Genomic DNA, 20,261 nt, shown 5'->3' with positions numbered 1-20,261 from the left:
ACAAAGATTATGTGACCAACATGCTTACCTCGAAGTTCAATTTTGTAGGTGCTATCCCCCATGTGCGCCATTGACATTGGGGACCTCAACTCCTTGGTTGCTCTATTCTTGTAAACATCACTTACACCAAACATCAAACAACAAGTGACATGAAATGATAAGACATCATTAACTATCACAAAGATCAGATTTCTCCCCTTCTTAGACCTAGTTAACAACACAAAAATTTTCACACAAGTGCACCACCATATTTCACTAGGAATAAGAATTACTTCATGCCACACATAAGAATTAAGCTTAGATGCCTTTTTCCTATATGTAATGCATCTATTAACACACAACTTGACATACCTCTTCATATGCAACCAACACATATAATCATGCATTTCATCAATGATGAAATCACAACAGTACGCCCCACTAGCGATCAATTCATAAAATGAACATAACATGAACAATTTAAGCTCCTTCAAAATATATTCATCATGAACATAGAAATTCTTATATTCATTCATGCTCCTTTCACCACTATCACCCAACAAATATAAATCATGGAAATAGGACACACTAGATGTACTACCGATGTAAACAGTTAACCCATCACAAAGATTTGAACATAATGCATAAAATCCACTGTCATAACAAAAACTCATCGCTTTGACAACTCTTGAAAGTTCGCAATCACTAACATTGAAATTTGATCTATTCAATATGTCATCATTCTCAAATCTATGAAGTCTAGGCACAAAGATTAAATCACATTCATCCCTCCTAAACATCACATTTTCAACCCATTCTTGCAAACAAAACAACAATGACTTAAGGTAAGGAAGCAAATCATACCTCATGGTTGTTGCGCTGGCAATTAACCTTACCTCACCTTGATTGCCTTCGAAGTCATATGGGTCATCCCATGGCTTTCCCACACCATCTCTACTTGCTCGCCTCCACATCATGACACCAATAGAATCCTGCAAAGAAAAATTAACAATGCTCGGGATTGAACCGGCGATATCATCACAATATGGATAAACCACTTTGTACAAAGGTACATGTAATGGTTTATGCAATAATAAGCAACTCTCATCCTCACTCTTTTCACTCCTTTGGGCCATCAAATTATTTTTCTTTTCTTTTTCTTTGGCCTCTTTTTCTCTCTCTTTTTTCTTTTCTATGGTCATCTCACTCTTTTGTTCACTCTTTCTTTCGACCATATATTTTTCTTTTTCTTTTTCTAAGGCCATCTCACTCTTTTGGACACTCTTTTTTTCGGCCTCATCTCTTTTTTTTTTTCTTTAATTGATCCTCAAGTATTTGTTTTGGTGACAAAGGAAGCAATACAATTGGTTCTTTGTTTAGGACAAATGAGTACCTATTCTTGAAACCATCATGTGTTACCTTCCTATCGAATTGCCAAGGTCTACCCAACAAGATATGACAAGCATGCATAGGCACCACGTCACACAAAACCTCATCCACATACTTCCCAATAGAAAAGGACACTAGAACTTGCCTATCTACCTTCACTTCCGCACAATCATTCAACCATTGAAGTCTATATGGTTGAGAGTGCTTTAAAGTAGGCAAACTCAACTTCTCCACCATCTCACAACTAGCTATGTTGGTGCAACTTCCCCCATCTATAATAACGTTGCAAACCTTTTCGTTCACAAAGCACCTAGTATGGAACAAGTTCCCCCTTTGATTGGTCTCCTCCTCCTCGACTTGGCCAATCATGATACGCCTAGTCACCAACGATTCTCCTACAACTGCCTCATATCCCTCATCGGGATCCTCCAATCCAGGCATATCATCATCACTACCCTCGCTTTGGGACTCATACTCACCACAAGCACTCAAAACCATCACTCTCTTATTAGGACATTCACTAGCAATATGACCCAACCCTTGACATCTAAAGCATTTAGTATCCCTAGAATGATTAGAAAGAGTTTCAGATTTACCTTGGACTCCTTGCTTAGGCGCCTCTTGCTTAGTGTCAAATCTTGGCTTGGACTCCACTTTATTCTCCTCACGCTTCACAACATTGGATTGCCAAGAAGATGATGACCCCCCGGCTTGATTGGTGCGGCCAACTCCACGCCTTTTTAGTTGTTGTTCCACCTTTATGGCCATTTGCACCATCTCGTCTAGATCCAAGTAGTGCCGAAGCTCAACTTGATCTTGGATTTCCCTGTTTAAGCCACAAAGAAAACGAGCCATGGTTGCTTCATTATCTTCCTCAACATTTGCCCTAATCATGAGTACTTCCATCTCCTTATAGTAGTCCTCAACACTCTTCAACCCTTGCCTCAAAGTTTGTAACCTCTTAAACATCTCCCTATAATAGTGGTTAGGTACAAACCTCTTCATCATTACACTCTTCATCTCATCCCAAGATTCAATGGGTCTCTCATTATACTTTCTTTTAGTGGTCACTAATTGATCCCACCAAATGAGAGCATAGTCTAAGAACTCAACCACCGCCAACCTCACCTTCTTTTGTTCGGAGTAGTGGTGACATTCAAATACGAACTCTACCCTCTTTTCCCATTCTAGGTACGCCTCCGGGTCAGATTTCCCATGGAATGAAGGGATTTTCATCTTAATACTACCCATGTGACCATCTTCCCTAGTCTCCTCATACCTACCCCTCATAGCTTCTCTTCTTCCTCTCCCAAATCCTCTATCTCTTCCATTCCTACCCCAATTCTCATTTTGACTCTCATCGCCTCCTCCTAGATCATACTCCTCGTCATCTCTACCCAAATCCCTAGGCTTAGGTTTACCCCCACTAACACTAACCTCAAGTTTACCCAACCTCTCATGCAACGACTCCATTTGGGTCTTCATCATCCTACTAAAATCCCCAAACAACGCCTCCAGTGGAAACTTAGATGACCCCGGGTTCGAATTATCTCCTACCTCCTTCTCCATCTAATTATTAGAATTGTACCTGCAAGAAAATGTTAGTAGAAAACAAATAACTCCTCACCCAAAAGCTCACCGGTCACTCCAAAGAAATTCACTCGTCTCTCCTCTCTTATTTTTTTTGCTCACAACAATTACTCACTAGTCACTCCAAAGAAATAACACTCACACTCAAATGTTTCCACTCGAATTTGATAGTACTCTCAAAAGTGTGCTCAAGCTTTGTATTTGGGATGTCAAACAATCAAGGTTCAAACTTGTGAACAAATGCGACCGACTCACTTGGACGGTGTAGACAAGAAATTCGAATATGAATTTTTTTTTTTTTTTTTTGACTGTGAGAGACAATTAAATATGACTCTCTAAAGGGAATAGAACAATATATCAAAAAGAAATAATGGTGAATTTTCGGAATTTTTGTACTCTTTTTTTTTTTTTTTTGAGTACTACTCGAAAATCCCAAAAAAAAGTCACCAACAAATTTCGAGAATCACAGATTCACGAAAAAAATTTACGAAGAACGATAGAACAAAACAGATCTGAAAATAAACAAAGAAATAATACAGATCTGCAATTTAGAAACAAGATAACTAACTTGAATTCAATAAACCTGGGCTCTGATACCAAATGACGTGAATCTTGATACGAATAAATAGCAAACACGATTAAAAATAAATCGCACCCTCTATTCAATTACGATATTAAGATCCGTGTGTTTTCCCGATCTTTTGATTCAAGTATTGTGTGATATTCACCTCTAAACTAGCAAGAGTTTAGCAACAAATAAACATGAGGATAAACAATCGAAAACTATACGAACCTTCGAAGAACTTTGCCTACAACAATCCGCACAAGCAACGATCGACAAACGCCACAAAGTTAAAAACTTTGATAAGTTCGATTTTGATTTAACAAAGCTTGGCTTTGAAAAGTTGAGAGAAAATTCTCAAAAGTTTGATAAACTCAAAATAATATGTGTATTGTGTTCAAAATTCGTCCAAGATATGTCTTATATCAAAAGATAACAAAAATCTAGTTTCCTAGCAAAGTAAAACTCTAAAAAAGGAAACAAAATCGCGCAGAAAACACTGGACACGAACCCCGTGCAGACCTCCGTGTCTGGGTCCGTGTACATACTGTACTAATCTTCATCCGGAATCAAGGGACACGGACCCCGTGCTCACCTCCGTGTACGGGTCCGTGTAGGCACTGTATTCGCCAACTTCAAAGGGCACGGACCCCGTGCCTGGGTCCGTCTCCAGGTCCGTGGAGCCACTGTAAAAACTCATCCCAGCTTGTAAAGGACACGGACCCCGTGTGCAGGTCCGTGTGCAGGTCCGTCCAGACTCGGTCAGCAACATCAATGCTTGAATGACTTTCCGTTGGCCTCCAAACGCCACTCCCATGTGTTTCCATGCTTTCCTCGGAGCTTGGCTGTCCATGATCGCATCACAGATCGTAGATCTATCTTAGAGAACACCGTGGCACCCTGCAACTGATCGAACAAGTCCTCGATCCTTGGAAGTGGATATTTATTCTTGATCGTAACCTTGTTCAATTCTCGGTAATCGATACACAACCTCATGCTCTCATCTTTCTTCTTTACGAAGAGCACTGGTGCACCCCATGGTGAAAACTAGGGTGGATGAACTCTTTATCTAGGAGCTCCTGAATCTGTTGTTTGAGTTCTAACATCTCAACTGGAGCTAACCGGTACCGTGCCTTAGAGATTGGTATGGTGCCTGGCACAAGATCAATGGAAAACTCAACCTCTCTCACTGGTGGAAGGCCTGTGACTTCATCAGGAAAAACGTCAGGAAAATCTCTGACTCCTGGTATGTCAGATATAGACGGAGTGGGTATGTCAGGTGCATAAATAATACTGGACAAGAAAGCCTGGCACCCTTTGTGAATAAGTCTCTGTGCCAGCATGTAAGAGATCGTGCGAAGAAAACTTCTCCATCTATCTGCTCAAAGAGAAACTGCTCCATGCCCAAAGGTCTTACCAACACTGACCTTTTCTGGAAATCAATAAGAACTATGTTCCTCGTCAGCTATTCCATTCACAAAAAGATATCAAATTCTGGCATCGGCAACACAATCAAATCAGCGTACACTAGGTGGCCCTGCAGTTCAAGATTGATGTCTCTGATCACACTAGTAGCTGATAACTCTTCCCCTGATGGGACTGTCACTGAGTAACTCACGTCGAGCCCAAGAGACTTGACGTCCATGTGATTAGCGAACGTCTCCGAAATAAAAGAATGAGTGGTCCCTGAATCTATCAAGGCCTTCGTGGCTACTCTCTTTATGAAAATATTTCTTGAAAGACGTCAGCACAACACACAAAATTTATATCCCAAAAATTCTAATCTTAACCTCGAGCATAGCAGAAAATTTATATCCCAAGTCACCAAAATATTAACTAGCACACTAATAATCCTAAATAAAATTTGAAACATGCATAACAAAAATAATGTGGTGCTGAAATAAATAAGATACCAGTCAACATGGTCGTGTATGGGTTCGCCTCCTATGCCTGCATGGTGAACACTCTCCCGTAGGTCGGCTGCCTCCACTGTGGGCAGTCTTTCAGCATATGATCGTTGGCTCCGCATTTGAAACATTTGCCCGATCCCATTAAACATTGTCCCGGATGCTGACAGTTGCACTTCAGGCACACTGGGTACTCACCGGGCATCTGTGGAGCCTTCAGTTAAGCAATAGGACCTTGCCTTTCGGCGGTCCATGGAATGGCCTCTTTCCCTACTGCCCCTAGAAAGGCTCTTAAACTAGGGTCGCTACTGCTGCTGCTGAGGTGCCTGATATGACCTCTTGCCCTGCCTATCGACCTCAATGTCTCTCTGGTCCTGCTCTGTCGCCAAAGCTCTCGACACGGCAACTGAATAAGTCGTAGGACCAGAAACCCTGACATCACGATGCAAGATTGACCTCAACCCATCAATAAAATTCTTCAGCTTCTCCCGGATATCATTCGCAATCAGGGGTACAAAGTGGCACCCTCTCTCGAACTTCCTCACGAACTCAGCTACGCTGTTGTCTCCCTGACGCAACGTCATAAACTCCCTAGTCAGTCTGGATCGTACTTCCTCAGTGAAGTACTTGGAGTAAAAGACCTCCTTAAAGCCATCCCATGATAGAGTCTGCAGATTCACCAACACAGACGCGCTCTCCCACCATAGCCCGACGTCCCCTGTCAACAAAAAAATGGCACATCTAACTCTGTCTGCATCCTACAGCTCCATGAAAGAGAAAATCACCTCTATGGACTTAACCCATCTTTCAGCTATCATCGGGTCAGTAGTCCCCGAGAACTCCTTTGGATCCATCCTCCTAAACCTTTCGTAGACGGCCTCAGGCTTGGGCTTCGTCCCTGTGTCCACTGTAGCTTGGTTCCCCGCAAATTGTGCGAAGAAGTGAGCCATCCCTGCAAGCATCTGAGCCTGCAAATCTAGGGTGGACGAGGAAGAGTGACCCTCTTCCCATCCTGGGCTTCCCTATTCTCATAGCCTGCTTCACCTACAATCCTACGTCTGAAAGGCATACTGTTCCAACATTTACCTAACACGTAAACCCAACATGCATGGACATAATATCATAACATAAGATCCACATAATTTGAATTTAAATACGCACATGATGAAATCATGATTTGATACTTACTACATGAAATAATTAAAAACTTTAAAACTTACAGACTTGAGGTGTGGCTTCGTGAGCTTCTCACAACTGGCAGTATGCATAAACCTTTACAAGAACATCGCTCCGATCCCAACTGTAATGTACAGTACTTTCAATTATTTTAAAATTTACGGAAAAATAAAATTTTCTTAAATACAAAATAAACATTCAAATTTCGATTATCAATAAAATGTTCATCCAAAATATTTGCAATAAAGAAATCACAAATGAAGCTTTCCTAAGAAAAACACTTGTTTAAACATCGTAAACCATAATGATAGGACTCGTTTTTACGTGTTTTAGTGTTTGTTTTGAGTCGCATTCATGCATCATATTAGTTTGTTTTAGTTTAATTTTGCATTTTTTTAGCATTATTTAGCATGTGATTGATCTCGTGTATTTTGTGGTTATTTTGTAGGAATTGAACCAAAAAGTGGGAGAAAATTTGTCAAAATATCGAAGAGGATTCGCTAGGGCGGTCAAAAATGACCGCCCCAGCGAGCATTTTGGTCTGGCCGAGGATTTTATGCGCAAGTGTCTCGCTAGGGCGGTTTAAAGTGACCGCCCCAGCGAAACCAGGGACATGCTCGAGGAAGTTTATGCGAGAACCTCTCGCTAGGGCGGTCAAAATATACCGCCCTAGCGAGAAGCGAGATTCAGGAAGATTTGTTTCCAACTTTTTATGGACTCTATCCAACACCTAAACCTAAGACACGAGATCGGCGATCCTTTTGAGGGACTTTATCATATTTTTCATCACTTTTCTTGGAGGAGAGGCTAGAAAAAGGAGATTTCGAAGACCTCGAGATTTCCACGCGTCGTGGCCGTCATCCATCGTCATCTTTAGTATTTTCATTATTCAGTATTTTATTTCTTACATTGATTGTTGGTTTTTATCATGAATTTCAGTAGCTAAACTCTAGATTTGTTGGGATTTGAGGGGATCCTACCCCGTACTCGGTGTTTAACATTATTTCTCGACGTTTTTATTATTGATTTGTTTATGCTAGTGTTCTTTCTTGTTTCAATCGAAGCCTAGCTAACTTCCTTTGATTATTTCTTGTTGTTGATGATTTCGATAGAACAATTAACAATAGGATCAAATAGTATAAACCGGATTTACAATTTTAGTAGATATACGGAATTGGGTACGTGTCGATAGTGATAGTTCACCCGGATGAAAGCTAGTGGATTCCATAGAATGTAATGCAATCTTGAACTGTTAAATAATTGAGGACACTTGAGTACTGCATGTTTATGATTAGTATTAATATAGCTCGACAGAGTATATTAATTAGTCTAGGGAATTCCGTCGAATGCACGAGTAAAAGTCGAGTGTAATTATTTAAACACGAGTGGTAGGTGAACTGCTAATGCCCAACAAATTCATTTCTCAATTGATTTAATCCAAATTAATCATTGCTTTCTTGAATACGTTTTCTTTGCATTTTAATTATTTTAGTTGTTTAATTTACATTAGTTTAATCATCAACTCATTTTATCGTTGCTAAAGAAATTTTACTTAAAAATAAAAATAGTGTAACGCAGTCCTTGTGGAACGATACTCGTATTCACTTACGTTTATTATAACTTGACTATCGTGCACTTGCGATATTTAAATCGAGCTTTCATTTATAAAATAAATTTTGGGACTATTCACTGTGCAAGTTTTGCTCGATCAAGTTTTTGGCGCCGTTGCCGGGGACTGTTGATTCACAATTTTTTATTTTTCATTTAAATTCTTTAGTATTATTTATTTTATTGTTATTTGATACTCTCATTGTGTTGCAAATTTTTCTTGTGGTGCATGCGAAGATCACTCGAGTTTAAGCTTGAGCCTTTTGACCCCGAGATTGAACGCACAGCTAGACGTCGACTACAGCAGCAAAGAGCGAAGGAAAGAATGGAAGACGATCAACACAGAGAGGAGCCAAGGCGTATACCGATGATGGATTATGCACAGCCGTCTCTTGATGGAGCACGTCCAAGCATCGTAAGACCAGTCATCCGAGCTAATCATTTTGAGATCAAGCCAGCTATCATTCAGATGATTCAGAACACTGCCCAATTTGGGGGAAGTGCACTTGACGACCCTAATTCTCATATATCTGACTTTCTTGAAATTTGTGATACTTTTAAGTTTAATGGCGTGTCTGATGATGCTGTTCGTTTGCATTTATTTCCATTTTCACTGAGAGATAAAGATAAGTCGTGGTTAAACTGTTTGCCTGTAGGGTCTATTACTACATGGGAGGATATGGCAAAGGCATTCCTGATCAAGTACTTTCCTCCGTCGAAAACTATGAAGCTTAGAGCCGACATTACTACTTTTGCTCAATATGAGCAAGAGTCACTTTACAAGGCATGGGAGCGCTACAAGGACTTGTTGAGGAGATGTCCACACCATGAGCTGCCTCTTGGGTTAGTTGTTCAAACTTTCTACTACGGTCTGCTTACTCCTAACCGTACTATGACAGATGCTGCTGCCTGTGGTAACTTACTGAGAAAAACGGCTGAGGAAGGATATGAGTTATTGGAGGAGATGGCTGCTAGTAGCTATCATCCTCAGTCTGATAGGCAGAGACGAGGTGCTGGAGTTAATCAAGTTAATGATTTGTCGGCGGTTTCAGCACAGTTAGAGGCTTTGAATAGAAAGATTGATGGGATGAGCATGAGTGGGTCGGCTATGCGTCTGCAAGAAATTTTTTGTGATAAGTGTGGGGGTGAGCATGACGTGCAGGATTGCCAAGATGGCAATCCATTCTATGTGCCTGAGGGAGCACCGGTAAAACAAGTGGGATTCCAGAACCGTCCTAGAAATGACCCTTATTCGAACACATATAATCCGGGATGGAGAAATCACCCAAACTTTTCATGGGGAGGTCAAAACAACCAAAATCGCCTACAAAGAGGTCCACCATATGGGATGCACCAAGGATTCAAGCCAGAACCGCCTCGGGAGGAGAAGTCCAATTTAGAGCAAATGATGACTAAATTTATTTCTGCAACAGAGACGAGATTTCAGAACCAATATGCATCCATAAAAGGGTTAGAGAATCAAATTGGACAACTGGCTAAGTTGATTGCTAATAGGGAGCAAGGAGCTTTGCCAAGCAACACGGAAACTAACCCAAGAGAACATGTGAAGGCTGTGGAATTGCGTAGTGGAAAAGCACTCGAGTCTAATGAGGAAAAGACCAAGCACGGTGAGGATGAGGTGGAAAATCGAGGAGGTAAGTCTTCTAACACTACATCTACACCTATTGCACAGAATAAAATTTTTATCCCTCCACCTTTTCCTGCAGCAATGAAGAAAGCTAAATTAGATGCACAATTTGGTAAATTTCTTGAGATATTTAAAAAATTGCATATTAACATTTCTTTTGCTGATGCTTTATTGAATATGCCAAGTTATGCAAAATTCTTGAAAGATATCTTAGCAAATAAGCGGAAGCTAGAAGATCATATGACGGTGAATTTGACTGAAAATTGCTCCTCTTTAGTTCAAAACAAGATGCCTCCTAAGCAAAAAGATGCAGGGAGTTTCTCTATACCTTGCATTATTGGTGACATTAATTTTCATCAAGCTCTATGTGATCTTGGTGCGAGTATTAATCTGATGCCTTTTTCTGTGTTTAGGAGACTGGGATTAGGTGAACCCAAGCCAACTAGGATGTCGTTGCAGCTGGCTGACAGATCTGTCCAGTATCCACGTGGGATTATCGAAGATGTTTTGGTGAAAGTGGATAAGTTTATTTTTCCTGCAGATTTTGTGGTACTTGACATGGAGGAAGATTTAGAGATGCCTTTAATACTAGGGAGACCGTTTCTGGCTACAGGGAAAGCACTGATTGATGTTGAAGAGGGGAAATTGAGACTGAGAGTTGGAGAAGAAGAAATTATTTTGATGTCTTCAATACTCTCAAGCACACAATGCACAATGATAGTTGTTTACGTATTGATGTATTGGATTCTCTCGTTTGTGATTTTATGCAGGATGGATTGAAAGAACCATTGGAGGCCACTCTCACTACTGAAAAGCAAGAGGACGAGCTAGACGAGGAAAAGATGAAGATGGCAGCTCACTTGAATGCCATTCCACCTTGGAGAAAGCAAGTGAGGCTTAGACTAGAGGAATTGGGAGACAGAAAAGATTTAATGCCTCAAAAGTCAAGCCTAGAGGAGCCACCTACTATGGAGCTCAAACCACTACCTCCACATCTCAAGTACGTATATTTAGGAGAAAATAATAAATTGCCTGTTATTATTTCCTCTTCTTTGACAGATGATATGGAAAGTAAGCTCTTGGGAGTCCTTAAGGAGCATAAAGGAGCATTCGCTTGGAAGGTTTCGGACATAAAAGGGATAAGTCCTTCGATCTGCATGCACAAAATTCTGATGGAAGATAAATACTCACCTCTAGCACAACCACAAAGGAGACTCAATCCAAAGATGCAAGAGGTAGTAAAAGTTGAAACAATTAAACTTCTGGATGCAGGTATTATCTATCCTATCTCTGATAGTGCGTGGGTAAGTCCTGTACAATGTGTGCCTAAAAAAGGTGGGATTACTGTTATTACTAATGAAAAAAATGAGTTGATTCCCACTAGAACTGTTACGGGTTCGCGTGTGTGCATAGATTATAGGAAATTGAATGATGCAACCCGTAAAGATCACTTTCCCTTGCCATTTATCGATCAGATTGAACGATTAGCAGGTCATGAATTTTGTTGCTTTTTAGATGGATATTCGGGATACAATCAAATCACAATTACACCTGAGGACCAAGAGAAAACTACTTTCACTTGCCCTTATGGTACTTTTGCGTTTAGGCGTATGCCCTTTGGTTTATGCAATGCACCTGCAACATTTCAAAGATGCATGACCGATATCTTTCATGACATGATTGAAAATTTCCTTGAAATTTTTATGGATGATTTCTCTATTTTTGGCTCCTCATTTAATGAATGTTTAGAGAATTTGAACTTGGTGTTAATTAGATGTGAAGAGAGCAATTTGGTGTTAAATTGGGAGAAGTGTCATTTTATGGTTCAAGAGGGGATTGTGTTAGGACACAAGGTATCAGAGAATGGAATTGAGGTCGACAAGGCCAATGTGGAAGTAATCAAAAACCTACCACCACCTTCATCAATAAAAGGAGTTAGAAGTTTCCTAGGGCATGCTGGTTTTTATAGGCATTTTATTAAAGATTTTTCTAAAATTGCTAAACCTTTATCCTCTTTGTTGATGAAAGATGTTGAATTTAATTTTGATTCTACTTGTCTGCATGCATTCGAGATACTCAAGGAAAGCTTGGTGACAGCACCTGTTCTGACTGCCCCTGATTGGGAGTTACCGTTTGAGGTGATGTGCGATGCTAGTGATACAGCTGTTGGTGCGGTGCTGGGTCAAAGGAAGAACAAGGTATTTCATACCATCTACTATGCAAGTAAGACTTTAAATGATGCTCAATTGAATTACGCTACTACTGAAAAGGAATTACTTGCTATAGTATTTGCTTTCGACAAATTTCATTCATACCTTGTTCTGTCTAAAGTAACTGTGTATACAGATCATTCTGCCCTAAAATACTTGCTTGCTAAGAAAGATGCGAAACCTAGGTTAATTAGGTGGATTTTATTATTGCAAGAATTTGATCTCGAGATTCGAGATAAAAAGGGTGTGGAAAATGTAGTTGCTGATCATCTGTCTAGGCTTGAGCATGTTAGAATTAAGGGCATTGACGATGATATAGATGACTGGTTTCCTGATGAACAATTGCTTGAGGTAAATGCGTAACCTTGGTATGCCGATTTTGCAAATTTTCTTGTCACTGGCACACCTCCACCTAATTTATTGTTTCACCAAAGAAAGAAATTCTTTTCAGACGTGAAATATTATTTTTGGGAGGAACCGTTTTTGTTTAAGATTTGTGCAGATTCTATGATAAGAGATGTGTGGTGGAGGAGGAAACCAATCAAATTCTGAACCATTGTCATGACCGTGAGGTAGGTGGTCACTTTGGACCCATACGGACGGCATCTAAGGTACTTGAATGTGGCTTCTATTGGCCAACTCTTTTTAAGGATGCTCGTTTGTATGTTCTCAATTGTGATAGATGCCAACGCACAGGTAATATGTGGGGACCCGGACGCTGATCTTTTTCTTAATCTTCTTTGAGATTTAATTGTCAATTAAAAAAAAACAGGGTCTAAAAATTTTTCTTTTAAAATGCAAGTGCGGAAGGTAATGAAATCTAAATAACTTACATCTCAGTATCAAAATACATTTCAGTATAAAAGTACAATAATGTACATTATTCACTCAAACTAATCTAGGGTTTAACTACTAAATTTCAAGTGTTAAACCAAGTCTACAATAAGTTCGGAATCACCACGCTAAACTCGTCTTCTCTCATCATTCTCTTGACCCCGATCTTGTCCCACCTGTTGTCATGCACACATACAAAACAAGACAACAGCCGGATACTCCGGTGAGAATAAATCCCAGTATAAAACATGGTAAACATGCATATACACAATGTGAATCATGAAAGATTCTATCATGAATAAAATTAAAACAATAGATTTCATAATCTATGAAATTAAATCAAAATAAGCACGTAACTCAAATCTGATAAACATGCAACTCAAATCAAACCATAAAAACATGCTATCATGACTGAAAGAAATAAAAATGGGTTTCATAGTCTATGAAACCACATCCATAAACGCATGCAGTTCTAGTCAAATCATGTCTAGAATCGACTCAACTATAACTCTAGGGATCCCGGTGTGAATAAGACGATCTATCACCTACCCTCCCAATCGGGGTGAGTGTACGTCTTATTCTTAGATTTCGGCCTAATCTGTATCCACATCTACAATAGGAGACTGATCTTCCCCTAAGCTGTGATATCACCGAACATCTAGAAGTTTGACTGTTCTGTCAAGACTCCCAGCTTAAATGCAATGAATAACAATCTGTAAACAAAGCATAATCATCTCAAAAGATATGAATATATCATCTATAAACGCATCATAATCATATCATAAAATAAACAACAATAATTCTAGTATGTGATTTTGTTGGGAAACTCAAATGGGATCTCAATTGAGTTGCATCTTCCCGAATATCACATGAATTATACCTTTGTCGTCCCTGTCTGACGAAGACGATGACCTGTATTCGAATCTGTCCATATCAAATATGAAATGACAATACCGAATGCACTGTATCAGTGAATCACTCAATACACTATCTGTTCTGATCAATACTCAACTCAGTACATAATCTGATCAATGTCTGAACAAGATACAATCTAATTCATATCATCGACATCACAATATAATCGAAATTATATCTGAATCTGATCAATCTAAATCAACTGATGTTTTGACGGCATAACAATACAATCTGAATAACCCCGTCAATCTCAACATCACAGATATAATACTAGAACTCATAATCAATACTGATATAACTCATAATCTCAATGATAACACAAATCTGATATCGAATCTCCGTCAATATCTTTTAAAAATCATAACAGTTACAGAAACAGTCTGTTCTTTAATCTGAATTCAATTCTACAATGCCTACGGTAGTAGAAACACCATATCTGAATCATATTCGATTCGAGCAACATCATATTTTCAAAACATCTCAAAACGTAACAAAACTTACGTCCTTGTGTAGCTTGAGTCAAGAGGAACACGATACTGCGTTCGGATTTGAATTCTGATAGACGGATCTTTCACAATCGCAAGTCTAAAAGGCGTAAGGATTTTTCTCTCAAAGCCTCGACCCTTATCTGAATTTCTGAGGAATTTACGTGTCATTCATATATATATATATATATATAAATATATATTTATATATATATATATATACTGCATGCAACACAGGAAACGTGGCTTATTTTTCAAGCTACACGCATGACCGCAGGTGCGGTGATTCCAGGAGCGCGGATGCGCTCATGCTTCGGCAGCTTTTCATTTTCAAAAATCCAACGACCGCGGGTGCGGTCATCCTACTGTAGTTGCACCGCGGGTGCGGTCCTTCTAGCACCGCGGGTGCGGTGTGGCTACGGCCTTTCTTACAAAATTTCATAATTTATGACCGCGGGGGCGGTCATGTTTGCACCGCAGGTGCGGTCTTGCAAACCCTATTTTCTCATGTCTTTTCTTCCCTCATTGCATGTCATGCATTCTCATATCTTCCGAGTCTCACGTTAATGAAGATTAATAATCTTGGTTTATCAATTCTATAATTCTCGGGCATTACATAATATTTCCAACCGTCATGAGATGCCTTTAAATAATATTGTTAAGTGTGAAATATTTGATGTGTGGGGGATTGATTTAATGGGTCCTTTTCCTGCATCTTTTGCAAAGAAATTTATTTTGGTGGCAGTGGAGTATGTATCTAAATGGGTGGAGGTAGAGGCTTGTGCCACTAATGATGCACAAGTGGTGTTAAAATTTTTGAAGAAACATATTTTTAATCGATTTGGTGCACCACGTGCAATCATAAGTGATGGTGGCACCCATTTTTGCAACAAAATTTTTGATAAACTGTTGGGCAAATATGGTGTCACCCACAAGGTTTCCACTCCATACCATCCCTAAAGTAGTGGACAAGTTGAAGTATCCAATCGAGAAATTAAGAGGATTCTAGAGAAGACGGTTAATGTGAATAGAAAGGACTGGTCCATTCGCTTAGATGATGCTTTGTGGGCTTATCGTACTGCTTTTAAAACACCTATAGGCACTACACCATATAGGTTGCTTTTTGGTAAAGCATGTCATCTACCAGTAGAATTAGAGCATAGAGCATATTGGGCGACCAAAGCACTAAACTTTGATTTTGCTCTTGCAGGTGAAAAACGATTGCTGCAGTTGAATCAGTTAGATGAGTTTCGAGGAAAAGCTTATGATCTTGCACTATCTTACAAAGAATGCACCAAACGAGCCCATGATAAACACATTATAAGAAGGGAATTCAAAGTGGGTGAAGCGGTGTTGTTATACAATTCTCGCTTACGACTCTTTCCGGGCAAGCTAAAGTCAAGGTGGTCAGGACCATTCACTATAGCCAAGGTGTTTCCATCGGGTGCAGTGGTGTTGCATGATGGCAAGGAAGGGACATTTACTGTGAACGCTCAAATATTGAAGCACTATATCGGTGGCACAATTGAGCCACAAATTGGAGTCACTCGGCTCCATGACAGTCATTGAGGACATAGGTGAAAAGTCGAGCTCTAGACTATAAATTGAGAACTTCTTCTACTCCTTATATTGATCTTAATTATATTTTCTTTATTTATTAATCGCATCATTTGCATTTAGGTAGTTGCATGGCATTGCATTCATTTTTAGACGAGAATGTCTCGCTAGGGCGGTCAAAACTGACCGCCCCAGCGGGCACTCGCATTGTTCAATAACATAGTCGCCGAAAACTTCTCGATTATGACCGCCCCCGCAAGCTGACCGCCCCAGCGGGCACTCGCATTGTTCAATAACATAGTCGCCGAAAACTTCTCGATTATGACCGCCCCCGCGAGCGATACGGTTTTTTAAAAAGTCTTAAGTCGAGGACCTCTCGCTAGGGCGGTCAAAATATACCGCCCTAGCGAGTCGCGCAGATTAAAAAAAATTTCCTCTTCTCTTTTCTTCTCCACTTCGAACCCTACCCCTCCACCTCCAATTTTCGGCGCCTCCTTCCATCTTTTGTGCTCAAGACTTATTATTTGGTGATTTTTCAGGGCAAAGACTCAATCTTGGTCTATACACTCCACCAGGAAGCATTTAGGCTAATATATTTTCTTCTCCGGTGGTCTTTCAAGCAACTCCGGTCATCTTCCACAGATTCCGGTGAGCATCTCCGGCGACCCTCAAGAATTTTCCGGCGTTTTGATACTTTGTGCACTCCAGTCTCGACATGGCACCCAAAAGATCTAAGGTAACTCATGGTGCTTCTAGTTCTCGGTCCACTCCATCTATGTTTGTGAATGAAAAAGCTATGGAGAGATTTGAACATACTAGACTACATAGGAAACCAATCTCTGAGCGTGGATTTATCTCGTCTATTAACGATCATTTTTCGGAGTCCCAAGTAGAAAGAAGAGGGTGGAATATCTTTGTAGCACAACCAAATGCAGCTGTGGTTCCGGTTGTGCGTGAATTTTATGCCAATGCTCCGGAGGGGAATGAGTATAAGGCATTTGTGAGAGGACATCTAGTCCCGTATGATTCCAAGACGATCAATGAAATGTTGGGTTTACCGTCGGTGGACGATTCGGTGTTTCAGGCGTGGGTGCTTAACCCGGATTATGATTTGATCATTCGCACACTCTGTTATCCGGGCACCACGTGGAAACAACCGGGGACTTATACGATTTTTCTTGAAAAAATTTTGAAAGTGGAGGAGGAATTGTGGTATGCATTCTTGTCTAAGAGATTGATGTCGGTCGGTCATACGAGTGATGTGCAGCATGAACGGGCGGTTGTTCATTATGCCATCTGTACTGGGCTGGTGATTGATGTGGGCAGGCTCATTTTCGGACAGCTTAACATGTATATTAATAGCAGCAATTTGGCTTTTTACTTCCCGACGATTGTGACTGAGCTGTGTGCCCGAGCGGGGGTGATATTCGCAGATGATGATGAGTGGTTACCGCCGATGAGAGCCATTGATGAGGCTCTTTATAAACCCAAGACGGAGAAAAGACAGGCTGAGCTGCCCGAGGAGGTATTTTTCGGTTATGGGAGAGCAGCTCAACCACCTCCGGCCTTAGGACATGCACCACCACCTCCGCAGCCACGCCGCCGTGCCATGCGAGATCGCGTCGACGAATTGGGCGCTTGGGCCAATTATCAGACTCAGTACCAGGCCGTTAATCAGGCTCACATTCAGAACATCGAATACTTGGTGCAGGGGATCTCAACTCATTTGGACATTGACACTTCTGGACGGCCACCTACACCCGCATACCCGCCACCCTTTCATTTTCAGTACAATTATCCTATGCCCCCAGCTTTGTGTGTGTCATGATGGGTCTAGTCATTCATACTTCAAATAGATCAATCATCAAATCATGCGAGTCACTCAATTAACACTTCAATACAAGTCTCACAGGCATGCACCCCCGTGTCCATTTATCACTAACCATAAATTGAACTTTATTCAATTCTTAAGTGCAGATAAGGGTGTCGAAAAGAAGGAAAATAAGCTCAAGTGGCTAAAAGTTGGGAGTACACCGATCATTTTCATTGTGCAATCGTCAAGACTTTTCGTCTGACTTTCCTCGTCTCCTTACATCTCCAACTTTTAGCCTAGGAATAGAATTTCATTCCTTTTATTTCGGCTCCCTCTCACCTTACATCTCTTTTTTTTTTTTAAGATGCACAATTTTCATACATGTACTCCCTAGGCTAAGAATATATAACTTTGGATTACAGCTGGTTAGGGGTATGATATTTTAATTCAGTGCATTGAAAAGGGGGTAAATGTAGAGTTCAAGGCAAATCAAATGTTCTCATTCAAGGTCTCAATTAGTGACTTATTTTCATGGGTTTACATGCTAAATCAACTCATAAATGATGCCTTTCAAGTTAACCACACAAAACCTTCAAATTTCACCATTATTCCTACAAAATTCTAGTCCCCACACATATGTGCTCAAAAAGTTCAAACTTTGTACCAAAATTCATGCTTTAACAATCAAGAGTACCATTCATGAAGTGACCCAATCAATACTTTTGTATACTATCAATTCAACATCATCATTGGCTCATAAACTATGTCTTCTCACCATAAACGACACCAAACATGCAATATTATAACGGACTAAAAACAACCAACTCAAAACAAGCAATACTAACAACACCAAATAAACTCCCATAACTGAAACTTGACACCACCAAAGTAATATACACTCCACCAAACAAAAGAAATGCAACGAACTTAAAACCAATTAACTAAGCAAACATAACAATCTACCCCCCTCATACTAGAGTTGTGCAATGCCCTCATTGCACAAAACGAAACAAACACTAAAAACATAAAAACTCATGAATGTAAATGCAAAGACAGAATATGCAAAATAAAAAGAAAGGGGAAACAGTAAACTCCCCTGATCAGAAATCATCCTCCTCCTCATTCTCTGGCGGTGGAACTCCCTCTTCAGCTGCTGGGGGCATAGGATAATTGTACTGAAAATGGAAGGGTGGCGGGTATGCGGGTGTAGGTGGCCGTCCAGAAGTGTCGATGCCCAAATGAGTTGAGATCCCCTGCACCAAGTATTCGATGTTCTGAATGTGAGCCTGATTAACGGCCTGGTACTGAGTCTGATAATTGGTGCAAGCGCCCAATTCGTCGACGCGATCTCGCATGGCACGGCGGCGTGGCTGCGGAGGTGGTGGTGCATGTCCTAAGGTCGGAGGTGGTTGAGCTGCTCTCCCATAACCGAAAAATACCTCCTCGGGCAGCTCAGCCTGTCTTTTCTCCCTCTTGGATTTATAAAGAGCCTCATCAATGGCTCTCATCGGCGGTAACCACTCATCATCATCTGCGAATATCACCCCCGCTCAAGCACACAGCTCAGTCACTATCGTCGGGAAGTAAAAAGCCAAATTGTTGTTATTAATACACATGTTAAGCTGTCCGAAAATGAGCCTGCCCACATCAATCACCAGCCCAGTACAGATGGCATAAAGAACAACCGCCCGCTCACGCTGCACATCACTCGTATGACCGACCGGCATCAATCTCTTAGACAAGAATGCATACCACAATGCCTCCTCCACTTTCAAAAATTTTTCAAGAAAGATCGTATAAGTCCCCGGTTGTTTCCACGTGGTGCTCGGATAACAGAGTGTGCGAATGATCAAATCATAATCCGGGTTAAGCTCCCACGCCTGAAACACCGAATCGTCCACCGACGGTAAACCCAACATTTCATTGATCGTCTTGGAATCATACGGGACTAGATGTCCCCTCACAAATGTCTTATACTCATTCCCCTCCGGAGCATTGGCATAAAATTCACGCACAACCGGAACCACAGCTGCATTCGGTTGTGCTACAAAGATATTCCACCCTCTTCTTTCTACTTGGGACTCCGAAAAATGAACGATAATAGACGAGCTAAATCCACGCTCAGGGATTGATTTCCTATGTAGTCTAGCATGTTCAAATCTCTCCCTAGCTTTTTCATTCACAAACATAGATGGAGTGGACCGAGAACTAGAAGCACCATGAGTTACCTTAGATCTTTTGGGTGCCATGTCGAGACTGGAGTGCACAAAGTATCAAAACGCCGGAAAATTCTTGAGGGTCGCCGGAGATGCTCACCGGAATTTGTGGAAGATGACCGGAGTTGCTTGAAAGACCACCGGAGAAGAAAATATTGTAGCCTAAATGCTTCCTGGTGGAGTGTATAGACCAAGATTGAGTCTTTGCCCTGAAAAATTACCAAATAATAAGTCTTGAGGACAAAAGATGGAAGGAGACGCCGAAAATTGGAGGTGGAGGGGTAGGGTTCGAAGTGGAGAAGAAAAGAGAAGAGGAAAAAATTTTTAATCTGCGCGACTCGCTAGGGCGGTATATTTTGACCGCCCTAGCGA

General features: G+C 40.7%; 1 protein-coding gene, 1 long non-coding RNA gene and 1 other non-coding gene across 3 annotated transcripts in view; all 3 read right to left on the bottom strand.

Moving 5' to 3' along the window:
• Positions 1-5,732: 5,732 nt before the first annotated feature.
• On the bottom strand, positions 5,733-6,377 carry LOC140817893 (uncharacterized). The gene is made up of 2 exons (XM_073177688.1): positions 6,228-6,377; positions 5,733-6,185 (listed from the first exon to the last, which is right to left on the bottom strand). Exons 1-2 carry the CDS (start codon positions 6,375-6,377, stop codon positions 5,733-5,735), a joined length of 603 nt encoding a protein of 200 aa, XP_073033789.1.
• A 2,561-nt stretch (positions 6,378-8,938) lies between these two features.
• LOC140818918 (small nucleolar RNA R71) lies at positions 8,939-9,045 on the bottom strand. The gene has a single exon (XR_012115146.1). It is a non-coding gene; the product is annotated as a small nucleolar RNA R71 (small nucleolar RNA).
• Positions 9,046-12,993: 3,948 nt separating this feature from the next.
• Positions 12,994-20,261, bottom strand: part of LOC140818618 (uncharacterized) — a 36,232-nt gene continuing 28,964 nt past the window's right edge. The window contains exon 3 of the long non-coding RNA XR_012115011.1: positions 12,994-13,079. This is a non-coding gene — a long non-coding RNA (uncharacterized lncRNA). The remainder of the gene's footprint in view (positions 13,080-20,261) is intronic.

The sequence above is a fragment of the Primulina eburnea genome, chromosome 17 (genome assembly GCF_022965805.1).
Source record: "Primulina eburnea isolate SZY01 chromosome 17, ASM2296580v1, whole genome shotgun sequence".
Lineage (NCBI taxonomy): Eukaryota > Viridiplantae > Streptophyta > Magnoliopsida > Lamiales > Gesneriaceae > Primulina > Primulina eburnea.
The sequence above is the reverse complement of the archived record's forward strand: the minus strand, read 5'-3'. Positions and strand labels throughout refer to the sequence as shown.